Source organism: Berghia stephanieae, chromosome 1, assembly GCF_034508935.2.
Source record: "Berghia stephanieae isolate SIO BIC M18660-M18661 chromosome 1, UCSD_Bste_1.3, whole genome shotgun sequence".
Taxonomy (NCBI): Eukaryota; Metazoa; Mollusca; class Gastropoda; order Nudibranchia; family Aeolidiidae; genus Berghia; species Berghia stephanieae.
In genome coordinates, this window is record NC_088360.1 from 19016223 (window position 1) to 19030201 (window position 13979).

The 13979-nt window shown below is 34.9% G+C and overlaps 1 protein-coding gene across 1 annotated transcript in view; it reads right to left on the reverse strand.

Annotated features, from left to right (window-relative positions):
- The window catches only part of LOC144963457 (epithelial sodium channel subunit alpha-like), a 12306-nt gene extending 6540 nt beyond the window's left edge, over positions 1 to 5766 (reverse strand). Inside the window, exons 1-3 of the mRNA XM_078897540.1 lie at positions 5355 to 5766; positions 1533 to 1664; positions 775 to 863 (exon numbers count right to left, since the gene is read on the reverse strand). Of these exons, the coding sequence (XP_078753666.1) occupies positions 775 to 863; positions 1533 to 1664; positions 5355 to 5666 (533 nt within the window). The 5' untranslated portion in view covers positions 5667 to 5766. The remainder of the gene's footprint in view (positions 1 to 774; positions 864 to 1532; positions 1665 to 5354) is intronic.
- Positions 5767 to 13979: the final 8213 nt, after the last annotated feature.

The following is a 13979-nucleotide window of genomic DNA, read 5'->3' on the forward strand; positions in this document are numbered from 1 at the left end:
GCATTCTACTCAACAGCAAATACCCCCCCCCCCCCCCTCCTCCCCAGAAAAGTAACCGGATTTTTTGGAACTACTTAAGAAAAAATTGAAAAACAAAAAAGAAAATGAAAATTCAAATAATTTTTGTGTTGAGCGACTAATAACTCTCTCTCTCTCTCTCTCTCTCTCTCTCTCTCTCTCTCTCTCTCTCTCTCTCTCTCTCTCTCTCTCTCTCTGGGTGATTTTTCTTGAACATTTATGATTAGATATGTGGGAAAGATATCCAGCAATTTTTTCTAAAATTCCATACTTTTTCAACTTGACTAGCTGTAAAAAAAATTTAGAAGTGAAATTAAGTTTTGATATTTCCTGAAGATGAACAGAAAGGGTTAATTTAATCATTTATGACAAGAACTCATTTTGATAAAAATTGACCTACTAACTAAAATTGGCAATATCTCAGTGCAAACCTTTTCACCATCCGACTGATTATGTCATTCACTATTACTGTATAGTAAAATAAAGTAAACGACGTTTCGGTATTTGCCCCGATTCAGGTAAACAAAAAAAGGCCGTAACGTCATTTACTTTGTCTTGTATATTTTTAAAGACACATTTTTACTCCCTTTACTTTACTACACATTCTCATCAATTCCCGTCTCTCGGATGAATGTGGACTGCTCATGCTTAGGTCTCGAGGGGACCTTATAAAGAAAAAAAATATCTCGAGGATGAGCGAATAGAACTCTATATATTTTTAATCATAATCAAGAGAAAATAATAGCTCCAACGTACCAATAATTATTAACTGGAAAGAAGGTGAAGCATAGACCATTCTGGATATTGGGTACTTCAATGAAATCCGATTCATTGCAATTTTCCCTCTGGTGAAAAATAAGATGATACATCATCATCATAATCAATCTTCATCATCATCATCATCATCATCATCATCATCATCATCATCATCATCATCATCATCATCATCATCATCATCATCATCATTATTGTCATTATTATTATTATTATTATTATCATTATTATTATTATTATTATTATTATTATTATTATTATTATTATTATTATTACTATTTACTATTATTATAGTAGTTGTAGTAGTAGTAGCAGCAGCAGCAGCAGGAGTAGTAGTAGTAGTAGTATCATACGTTGAAGTAACAATAATGATAATAATAATAATAATAATAATAATAATAATAATAATAATAATAATAATAATAATTATTATTATTATTATAGTAGTAGTAGTAGTAGTAGTAGTAGTAGTAGTATTAGTAGTAGTAGTAGTAGTAGTAATAGTAGTAGTAGTAGTAGTAGTAGTAGTAGTAGTAGTAGTAGTAGTAGTAGTAGAAGTAGTAGTAGTATCGGCGACAGTAGTTGTAGTAGTAGTTGTAGTAGCAGTAATAGTAGTAGTAGTAGTAGTAGTAGTAGTAGTAGTAGTAGTAGTAGTAGTAGTAGTAGTAGTAGTAGTAGTAGTAGTAGTAGGTCCTGTAATTTGCTTTATTGGAGGAACATTCTATATTATTCTTTCTTACCCCGGTGAATTGACAGCCAACTAGCATTTCTTTCATCGAGTGTGTAATATTCTGAGGTAAATCGGACACATTGTAGTTTGAGTTGAAAAGACTAAAGAAATGTTCCTGTTGATATTGCACCGATTTACCGGCCTGTGAATAATAATAATAATAATAATAATAATAATAATAATAATAATAATAATAATAATAATAATAATAACAATAATAATAATAATAATAATAATAATAATAATAATAATAATAATAATAATAATAATAATAATAATAATAATAATAATAATAATGATAATAATAATAATAATTATGATAATAATAATAATAATAATAATAATAATAATAATAATAATAATAATAATAATAATAATAATAATAATAATAATAACAATAATAATACATCATCATCATCATCATCATCATCATCATCATCATCATCATCATCATCTTCTTCTTCTTCATAATCATAATCTTCGCATCAATTGAGCTCAAATTTCCTCTTTTTCAGCACAACATAATTGTCTGTGGGCTTTGAAACGTTTTGCCACGCCTGGGCCGATGGAATCATTATAAAAACTTAGTCTTGCTATCTTTTCTATCCCATCTCTTACCCCGGCTGCTAAATATTTTGTGTGTTTTCCGTGTCTTTGTGTCATGCTTTAGAATTGGAGATTTTTGTTTCGCCTACATTCTGTCTGAAATATTGTATAGAGGAAGAAATCAAAGGGCTTCATCTTTAATGATCACTCACTCACTAATTTTCTTGACCGATGTGGTCTTACGAGATATGAGAGGTGATTTTATGGGAAGCGCCCTTCATTTAAATCTGACCTCAGCTTTCCCCATTAGTGTTGGGCTGTCTGTTTTGTCCATTTTGTCCACTCCCTTATATTGTCCATCCTGTACTTGCTTGCCTTCATCCAATTATAATAATCTTTGCCAATCTCTTCTGAAGAGAAACATGGCCAAACACAGACAATTCTCTTCTTTTGATTTTCGACAGGAGTGACTCTTGTGGTCCAGTCAGAGAAACACCTTTTGTAGAGATTCTCTGTCATGTTACCAGCCCCTGTTCTATTCCAAATGCATGTAGTGTGTGTCATAATCCGTCGTGCAACACCATATCAAAAGTCTTCCTAACGACGATACAATTATAGTAATTGACGTTTGCATGGAATGGAAATAAGTACCGAAAAGTCACAAATCTTGGTGAACAGCAACACAAAAAGCAACACAAACATCACAGGGGGAAATGAATAACTAAAAGAGGTCACGACATTCAAATATCTAGGTGTGACACTAAGCAAAGATGGGACTAGCACAATTGAAATTCGAAAGAGAATTGCAATGGCAACATCAGTGATGACTCAATTAACAAAGATTTGGAATAGTATCATGAGTCTTAATGTAAAGGTCAAACTGTATAAATAACTGGTGTTGTCAACCTTGTTGTACGGATGCGAAGCCTGTACACTTACAATGAATGCACAACGGTGCATAAGGGCGTTTGAAAGCAAGTGATATAGAAGACTACTACGCGTGTCATATACGGAGCATCGCACAAACGAAGACGTCCTGGAAGAAATAGAAGCTCGGGCAGGCTCACATGAACCTCTTCTAGTGACTGTGAAGCGCAGAAAACTGTCCTGGTTTGGACACCATACTCGACACGATAGCTTGAGCAGGACAGGGCGCAGTCGAAAGCCAGCGCAGAAGAAGGCACCAAAGAAGATGTGGCTGGACAATATAAAAGAATGGACAGAGATGTCGGTCCCGGAGCTGCTACATAGGGCTAGCAACAGGCAGGCATGGAGGAAGACTGTAACTTCTGCATCACGCAAGTCCCCCCGACGACCATCCGGTCATGGGATTGAGTGAGTGAGTGAGTGATGTTTGCATTTCATGTTTTTCAATTCAGATTCTGAAGTTTGATACTTAAATTGACAGTACTTCTTCTGGGTCTGAATCCTGATTGTTCCTTTTCAAGATGTACTTTAGATTCAGACAAACGAGTATTATTCTTAGCAATAATAGTTTACCATCAAACTGATTGTATTGTTTTAAGATTGTCGGAAGTTGTTGTTCTTGCGGAGTGGGATGGTAAGAATGTAGTCCATTTAAAGCCATTTTTTCTGTCGAAGTTTTTGACGGAGTATTGTCATGATGTCAGTAAGCTTGTCACCTCCACGGTTTTATAAATTGGCTAAAGTGTTGTCCTATCCAGGACGTAAATGGTCTTGAGGGTTACCAGTAGCTTTCTCCACTTCTTCTCTTTTAATAATAGCAATTATGAAGATTGTGTTATTTTAAATTTTTCGTTGATTATGTTGATATCATAATCATTTCAGTGGTTGTGCATATCCTTGTAGTATTCTGTCCATCAGTAAAGATTTGGTGTTACTCTCTGTCAAAAACCTCCGTTCGCTGTCTTTAATGATTAAAGTTTTGATAGTGTGATGACTTGTTAAATGGTTCAGGGTGCTTTGTACTTTTCGGGTGCTTCCTATAATCAACTCTTTTTCAGAGTCCATGCATTGTTAATTTATTAATTGATTTTTACCACCCCTTATTGTTTTCCGTATAAGATTGTTGGTTGTACGATATTCATTTGCCCCATCTTTATTTATTTATTTTGTGTCTTCTTTTATCACAAAGTTTAAGTATTACGCCCGATATCCATGGTTTGGGTGTTTTCCATTTCCTGAACAGCACCTTATCTGCCGAACCATTATTTCGTTGATATTTTCGATGATGTGTGTGTGTGTGTGTGTGTGTGTGTGTGTGTGTGTGTTTGTGTGTGTTGTTTTTATCAAGGTAAACGACAAAGTGAGCTGAAAATTTCTCCCAATCTCGGATAAAAAGACCTCTTGAATTACTGAGTCTTTTAGCTCATCTCACTCGAATTCGATTAATTAGTAATTAGTTGAAGTTTGTGTCTTTATTTCAGTTCATGTTTAAAAGATCTCCCAGATATGTCCTTCATTTAGCACGGATGTTTTTTCGATTTTTTTTTTTGGAATTAGGATGATCTGGATTGATTATGAGCTTTACGATCTCTTTGTGACAAGTGGTCTTGAATATCACCTCTTCCTTCTAATATACTAGTTACGCCATTGCTAATTCTTAAAGAAATAGTAATGCTTATTTTGTAGCCTTTTGAGAGAGGACCCCCTTGTCTTACTCCTTTGGCGGTTTCATTGTTTGACTAGCCGACTTTTTGATCGTTTCAGATGAGCTTCAGGGAAAAATCACTATTGAATCTGTTACTGCTATCTGGGAAACTCCTTCATGTTCTTAATTATATTTTATGTTATTATTAAAAAATGCTAGATTGTTAGAAGAAAATACTTTGACTATAATTACGTATATCACTTTTTTATTTTGGCGGTGAAATAACATAAAAGAGTTACAAATCCCTAAAAAGAAAACAAATCAAAACAAGACACATTAAAAAAAAAACTTGAGCTTTTATATAGCGCAACATCCACTAAACGTGCTCAAAGCACTTTACAAGGGGTCCATGGCCAACAGCAACACATAACATGTAGGACGAGACATGACGCCTGTCAGGCGATATTACAAATTTTTGGGACAGAGACAACGCTGTTAACGGCCAGGTACTCATTTTACACCTGAGTACGGTGGGAGAATGTGAGTAAAGAGCCTTCTCCAAGGACTCAACTATGCGCTGAGCGAGGCTCGAACCCAGGACCTTCCGATCCGAAAGCGAGTGTCATACCACTAGACCACATAGCAGCATTACTAGATTGAACAGTTTAGTCATTTATATCTAACGCCGTACAATTTTACTTGATAATAACTCACCATTATGTCCTCCTCAATTGCATCTCTTATTTCTTGCTTCAGATAATGATAACGATACGGATTCAGGTTACACAACGTGACGGAAGGAAAGTAAAAAAATGGTTCCATTGTCGGGATGACTGAGGTTGTTACCGGGTAGCTAAAATAATCTTGGAAAGTCTCGTAACAATTTCTGATAGAAAATACGGCAGCTACTAGAACCAGAATTGTCCATACAACTTTCTTCCATATTCTAGAACTGTTTGTGGCGCGCCCAAGACCATGCATGCTTGTATTGTCTCCAAATGTCTTCCACATCTTTAGAAGTCTCATACACAAACTTTTTTCCTCATCATCCTCTGATGATGTTATTGCATCAGTTTTGCTTAACACATCGTCGTCGTCCCTAATATTGATTGTGTGGACTTTGGTTACCATGATTGTAGCTGATTATTTAAAAAAAAAAAGAATATATTGGTGAAAATAAAGTGAAAAAAAATATGTACGTGACTGTATACGAGGAGAGTGAGGAGAATGAAGAAAATGAAAACACATTTCAGGATAAAACAGTTGTATTTTTATGCATAAGTAAAGAATTTCTTTAAAAGTTAATGCTTTTGAAAATAAAAAAAAAAAACATGCTAAAATTTACATTTTCATTTGATTATAGATAGCTGTTGTCATTTCTTAATTGCCAATTTCCTCTATGACATTTTTGAAATAACAAATATATGCAAATATATACATAAAGATAACTATAAATTTAGAATTGATAAGAAGATGTGCCCAAATTCTGACTTGGAATTCCCCGCAGGTTTTGAAATCAAACAAATAAAGACAATCTGACAACTCGCACTTTTGTAAGTTATATGATAACTAGGTTTTAAATATATTATTGAAATTAAACTACAATAATTTAGAGTATCCAGCTAGTTATTTTATCGAATAGACACTGGATACCATAAAGATTTTTAATTATTGTGCATACGTATATTCTTAATCAAATCACATTAAAATATTCACAATTTTAACCATTATGGGTTGAAAATAGATAAATGAAAAACAAAAAGCTGCTGCGAATTACGAAATGAAATACATTATGTTGCATAACAGATAGATACGATTTATGATAACTAAAATTGTAAATTACCTAAACTTTAAAAAGGCCGAGTGATATTTCTATTTGCCATGTTATAGTTTCATCTATATTACTCATTGACAAAATGGTAAATATATGGAAAATTTCAATAGAATGAACTTACTTTAGTTATTGTAGTGTCTTCTCAAAATGACACATCAGAACGTAAAATGTATACAAAAATATTTTACTCGTACAGTCACAGTTAAATGACTGGGCAATTGAGTCTGTAATAAAACGTAAAAACTAATAATAAATACAGGAATAAAACACCTAAAAAAGAAGAACAAAAATACCAAACACGGAGCGTTTCAGCAAACAAAACCCTTCTTCTGCCACAACAAAAAAACCCCATAAAAACATAAAAGCATTACTAAAAAAACCAGGTCGATGTCAGAGAAATTTTCGGCACGTTCTTTTAGATCTTAATACAGAAAGGTCGTGCCGTAATCTTCCGAAACGTTCCATATTTGTTATTTTGTTACTTTTTTTGAAATTGTTATATTCACTTTTGTTTATTACATTTTACAACCCACAGCTTAGTATCACTTTGACTCGAGGAATGAAACGAGAAACTTTCATTTAAAATGCGTCCGTTGTCCACGTGGCCGCTTTTATAGAGTGCTGTTCAATCCGATTCCAAGCCCGAGTCATTATAAATTTATACACCTCGTTTAATCCGTGCAAAGTAGGTAGGGAATTTAGATACATAATTGACAGTGAACTAATGGCTCCTTCGTGAGAGACGAATGCGAACAACCAACATGGCTAGGACGAGAGACGCATGCGCACAACCAACATGACGTTCTCTCTCTAATAACTTTTCTTATGGATGACGTCCAATCAAGGGACACTACTCTTCCGCTAATCTCATTCCCTATAGAGAGACAGACGGACAGAACTTACCTGACGTTTAGGTAAAAGGGATCCACCTCCACGTTTGTCACAAGAAAAAAGTGTCAACGGACCGGAAGCGAGGACGAGAGACGCATGCGCACAACCAACATGACGACCTGCATGCGTCTGCTTCTTAGTCACTGAAGCCTTTGATCTGTTATGCACTCGTTTTTTTACAAGTCATCATATTAAATTTAAAAAAAAAAATTGAGCTTTATATAGCGCAATATCCACTAAACATGCTCAAAGCGCTTTACAATGGGCCCCTGGCCAACAGCAACATTTAACATGTAGGACGGGACATGACGCCTGTTAGGCGATATTACAATTTTTCGGACAAAGACAACGCTGTTAACGGCCAGGTTCTCATTTTACACCTGAGTACGGTGAGAGAATGTGAGTAAAGAGCCTTTTCCAAGGACTCAACTATGCGCCGAGCGCGAGGCTTGAACCCAGGACCTTCCGATCCGAAAGCGAGTGTCATTCCACTAGACCACATAGCGGCATAGATATTATCATCTTGCCATTGCCTAACTAAAAAATAACTATGACTATCGAAGACAGAAAGAGGGGGTGGGGGGGGGGGGGTGAGTCCAGTATCGATTTTGTTCATTCAGTACTAGTTCAACTTGTTTGGATAATCTTTTTCCAAGAATTGTTTGATGGGAATCCCACAAGCACAACGCGTGATAGATAAACGTAAGAAGGAATGGCGAGAGGTCGATGAGGTGGACTAAGGCACACTAGCAGGGTTGGAAACAATGGCGCAAATTGAACCTTTAGGAAATTGTCGTCTAAAACATATTTGACGCATACTCATTTCTATCTGGAACAAAACACATACATACACAAACACACAAAACACACACACGCACACACACACACACACATACACACATAGAGACAGAGATATTGGTTGGTTTACGTACTTTTCGATACACCAGCTTCTTTTCCAAAGTTACTGCATGTTTCAAGGCCCAGAGACCGAGATAAAGTCCATCTCAGAGCTCCTCCTTGTCCCTAATGTGATCAAAACCTTGACACGACTTCCGTGCCCCAAGGACCCGACTAACTATTCTGCTGAAACTGTCCAAACTTTTACTTCACAAAACGTGTCAAACCTAAAACCTAAGATATCTCCTAGGTTTATGATTGTTTTGAGAAGTTGGGGTCCATCTTGATTTATCAATAGTTGAAGTAAAAGTTATCAGATTAAAAGAAAAAGAAAAAACCGTTTTGTTTTATACCTTGTGGTTTTTACTAAGTCGTAATACGCTTCAACAGACATAACGTCACTTCCCTCGTAATGACGCATGGTAACTTAATAACTGGCTCTAAACTATCGGAACAATGGCGGACGCCCTTATGAAATATTTCTCCGACGAGTATAAAAGCGTATCCAGTTGAAAAAAACAAACATTATAAATCTGATCAAGTTTTGACTTTTACAAATTCTTATCACAAGACATATGAAAACTAGCCATCATGAAGAATAAAAAGTACAGATTTTCTTTGTTTAGAACCATGATGGCCGCCGTTGCTGGGCGACGTGATATCAGACTATTGAATCAAATTGCCATATACTAATGAGTACACCATTCTTCTATGTTATTAAAAAAAAGCGCATGCGTTCAAGAAATATTCACCGACATAATGATCATCATCTAGATAAAAACTCTTAAATATGTGAACTCGCAAGGTCGTGCCAGGTTTAAGAGTTTTCACCAAAACGAAGGACATTTAAATCGATCGAACTTTTAGCTCGAGTTTCCTGGCCAATGTTTTAAATACATATCTTTCCAGAGTACAGCTGGTTATTTAGAAACAATACGAGTGAGGTTATTGGATAAATATGTGTCAGTGCATGACATAATCAGTCGGAAGGTGAAAATTTTGGATTTGCATGTTTTTTGCATTTTCTGAAAGAATACGCTCCCCAGAGAATTTTAATCTATATTTGAAGAAAATCGGGTGATTATTCATGAAGTTATGGTCAGATGTATGGGAAAGATATCCAGCAACTTTTCTCAAATTTCATACTTTTCAACTCGACTAGCTTAAAAAAAAATATTCAGAAGTGAAATTGAGCTTTGATGTTTCCCAAAGATGCACAAAAAGGGTTGATTTAATCATTTCTGACAAGAAAACGTTTTTGATTAAAAAATTGACTTTCTAACTAAACTCGGCAATATCTCAGTTCAAACCTTTTCACCATCCGACTAATTATGTCATTCACTGTAACATATATTCAGGGATCTCTTGAGCTCACGTACACAATTTAAGTTAAATTAAATGCTGCCGTTAAAGATTTGTTTCTAAAACTCTAAAAAGCTAAAAATACTCCAATTTCGGTTATTTTCATTTTCAACTCCGTATTCTTTATTTAGTAAACTCAGACATAACTTCAGATTAAGGCGTTGGGTAACATATAGTTCCATAACTCTAAAAGAGTCATAGATTTGCGAAACAGTTTCAGTCCTTACTAAGACTCGTTTCCTCTAGTGTTCTTTGAGCAGCCCAGTTTATCTGTTCATAGCCAAACGCACATGATAGAAAATATTGGAAACCACGTACCTTTTCTTCAAAACAAACATGAGAAAGTTGACGTTTTAAAACTTTTAGGGGGCTCCGAACTCTTTCTACTTAGCTAATTTCTAATAATAAATAGAGGTGCCAAAATGAGTCAATAAAATGGAGATAAAGATAAAGGGAGTAAATCTGACCCATGAATGAACAACACAAAACAAACGACGTTTCGGTCTTTGGCCTTTTTTAAGTAAACACATTATATATATATATATATATATATATATATATATATATATATATATATTATATTTATATTAGATTGTCATAATAATATAAGTGAAAATTGTAAATGTGTGTGTATGTGTGTGTGTATGTGTGTGTGTGTGTGTGTGCGTGCGTGCAATGGAAGATATATATATATATATATATATATATATATATATATATATATATAGAGAGAGAGAGAGAGAGAGAGCGCAATGAGATGACGTATGATAACAAAACTACATATATATGTATCTCAAGAATAAGGTAGGGGGATGGGGGAGGGGGGGGGGGGCGGGGGCGGGGGGATTATTGAAGAATACTAGACGGCAATAGTGTTATTAGTGGTCCCCTAACTCCGCTGTGAAGATATTGAAAGAAAAAAAAGAACCAAAAAATAAAAATAAAAAACAAAAACAAAAAAAAAAAACAACAACAAAAAAACATAAAAAAAAACAAAAACAAAAACTAAAAAAAAAAAACAAACAAAAAAACGAGAGAGAGAAATAGACAGATAGATAGATAGATAGATAGATAGATAGATAGGAAGAGAGAGAGAGAGAGAGAGAGAGAGAGAGAGAGAGAGAGAGAGTGGTACAAAGAGAGTGAGACACAGATAGAGAGAGAGAGACATACACACACACACACACACACACACACAGAGAGAGAGAGAGAGAGAGAGAGAGAGAGAGAGAGAGAGAGAGAGAAAGTGGGAGATCGGGAGTGGAAGGATGCGTTTCAAAGTTATATTTAAAATAAAGAAGAGAGATAAATTAAATTGTTAAGAATAAAAATATATAATAATTAAAAAACACAAAGCAAACTATATTATTCTAAATTAAAGAAAGAAAGAAAACTCTCATAGAATCACTGAAATTCGTGTATATAATCTTGCGATACACACACACACACACACACACACACACACATATATATATATATATATATACATACACACACACACTTACACACACATTTACAAATTTTCACCTATATTATTATGACAATCTAATATAATATTTATGTAGTTTGTGTTTACTTGAAAACGGCCAAAGGCCGAAACGTCGTTTGTTTTGTGTTGTTCATTCATGAGTCAGATTTACTCCCTTTATCTTTATCTCCAGCTAATTTATAGTTTTTGTAAGTTTTAAAATTCAAATTTTCAAAAAAATAAAAATAAAAATTCGTTCAGATCTCACCCTTCTCTTTTTCAAATAACACTTATTGATACGATATAATCTTTATTGTCCTAAAAATGGCAATTTGTTATTTGGTTTACAATGTTTGAAATTAGAAATACAATACATAGATTATATTAAGTGATTCGTCAATGATCATTCCTAAATATTTGAATTGTTTGACTAGTTCAACTTTTTGACCACTGTTTGTTTCAAAGGCATTTGGAGGAACCTGACTTTTTCTGAAATCAAGAATTTATTATTTTGTATTTGATATATCTATTAAGTTTAAGGCAGTTTTTCTGACACCAGTTGACAAAATGTTCAATTTGGTGGATATAATGTTTTTCTAACTCTTGGTTATCCAAAAGTCCTAAAGTGGCTGGAACCATTTTATGATATATCGTGGTAGGTTCCAAGATGACAAGAGCTTTACTTGCACTTTAATTGTCAAGATATCTCTTAAACAGTCATTCATGACGTCCTGCAGCTAGTTAGAGAACTAATCAAGTAGGATAGAGAGATAGATTAATAGGTATATAAAAAAATGAACAGATGAACTGACAGCTCTTTGTTTTAGTCCCCGTTACACCTGTATGCCCATTTGTTTTGCCTCCCGTCCACCGGGTACCTTGGAGGCAACCAATATATCTGCCTCACCTCGGCGTTAGAGCAGATTGAAGCAACTTACTACATAATATCTTAATTTCCATCAGATTTATGTTCGTTTTACAAAAGTCCTTTGGTGATAAATGATTTGTGGTCCGGCGGGTTGCAGAGGGAAGCTGAATTAAATGTAGTTTTCGTAATAGTAGTCACTAAAAGACATTAATATTACGTTATTTTGAAACGTTGTAGAAACATGTCTTTAAAAAGTCTGTTTCTCTGAGAAGATAACTGAAAACTATTTTAGAAATAGCACCAAAATGATAGAAAAAGTGTTGAAAACGTGAGGGCGATATTTTATACTTTGTATACACCACTTTAACACTTCAGGTAGCTATCATACGATATACTTTTGGTGGAAGATAAAATTATGGAAATTGATGTGCTGGGCACAGCAGAAAGAAAACACAAGGCAAAAGCCGTCCCAAAAGAATCAGCCTGTTGTCGAGGAAGGCAAATCTCTTTAGGATGATTGTTATCTTGTATTACAAGGAAGTCCCAGGCTTGAGAGATTTAGACAATATGAGGGTCCTTTTAATAGAACATTAATGTTTAATGATATTTGAAGGACGAGTGTGTCATAGGATCGAATCCTGCAGAGTTGAGCTAATGGTAAAGGCTCTTTACTCCAATATTCTCACCATACTCCGATGGAAAATAGGTTCACGCGCTGTCCGTGTGTAAAAAATAATTATGATTAAGGCTGGATGTTCTGTTCGACTTGATCAAGTTATCATGGCTCTGGATAGACACTTTATGAAGCGTTTTGAGGACATAAATTATAAGATATTTTGCTATACCTGACACACCACCTACAACCGTATTATGTCGAATTGATTTTTATAATCAAATCCCGAGCTCTCATATAGCGTAATATCCACTTATGTACTCAAAGTGCTTTACTGAGGCCTCATGCATACAGCAATGTAAATATGTAGGACAAGACATGACTCTTGAACGGTGCAAAACAATTTTTGTTTCGACAGAGACAACGCTGTTATCGGTCAGTTACTCATTTTACATCTGAGTGGAGTGAGAGAATGTGAAGGAAAGAACCATTCACAAAGATTCAACTTTGCGCTTCCTGGAGCCGGACTCGAACCAGGGACATACCGTTACGAAAGCGAGGATCACACTACAAGACCGCAAAGCCGCATTCATTTTATGCTAAAAGTTGAATAAATGGAAAAAAAATATAAGGCATGAGCATTTTTATTTTGAGCTTTTATATGGCGTAATACTCACTAAACGTATTCAAAGCGCTCTCAGTGGCCAACATCAACATTTAACATATAGGACCTGACATGACGTTCGTTAGGCGATATTACAGGGTTTTTTTTTTACTGAAACAACGCTGTTAACGGCCAGAATGTGAGTAAAGAGTCTTTTTCAAGGACTCAACTATGCGCCGAGCGAGGTTCGAACCCAGGACTTTCCGATCCGAAAGCGGATGTCATACCACAAGACCACATAGCCGCACATGGGCTAAGGTTATTTGTTTTATTGTTTAGAATGACTTCAATTTCTTAACTCTCTGTATACCGGCTATTTTCAGGATTTTCTCCATAACTCCACACCAGACCATCACAAAAATATTTTCACTCAAAAACAAACGCAATATGATTTTACTTTACACAATTTTTTTTAGCAAACCAAAGTCTTCAACACAGTGTTAATTTTTGAATAGTTAAAACAAACTTTTTATCTTTAAAATTTGTAATAATACAAATGAAATTAGAATGAGAAAAAAATTGACCGAATCGTTAACGAGTGTGACGATTTTTCTATTGTTTGTAAAGTAGTCCATCAGAGCAATGAGACTCATAGAGCCGGAGTTTATCCCGGTTTCTGTAACGTGAAACGGACAATAGCAACTGCTTGCTATCGGATAGGAGGACGGTAGTCTATCGCATTGTACATTCCGCCAAATCTAACAGACTCGGCTACCCATTTTCTGCGGGGGGAACAGGAGGG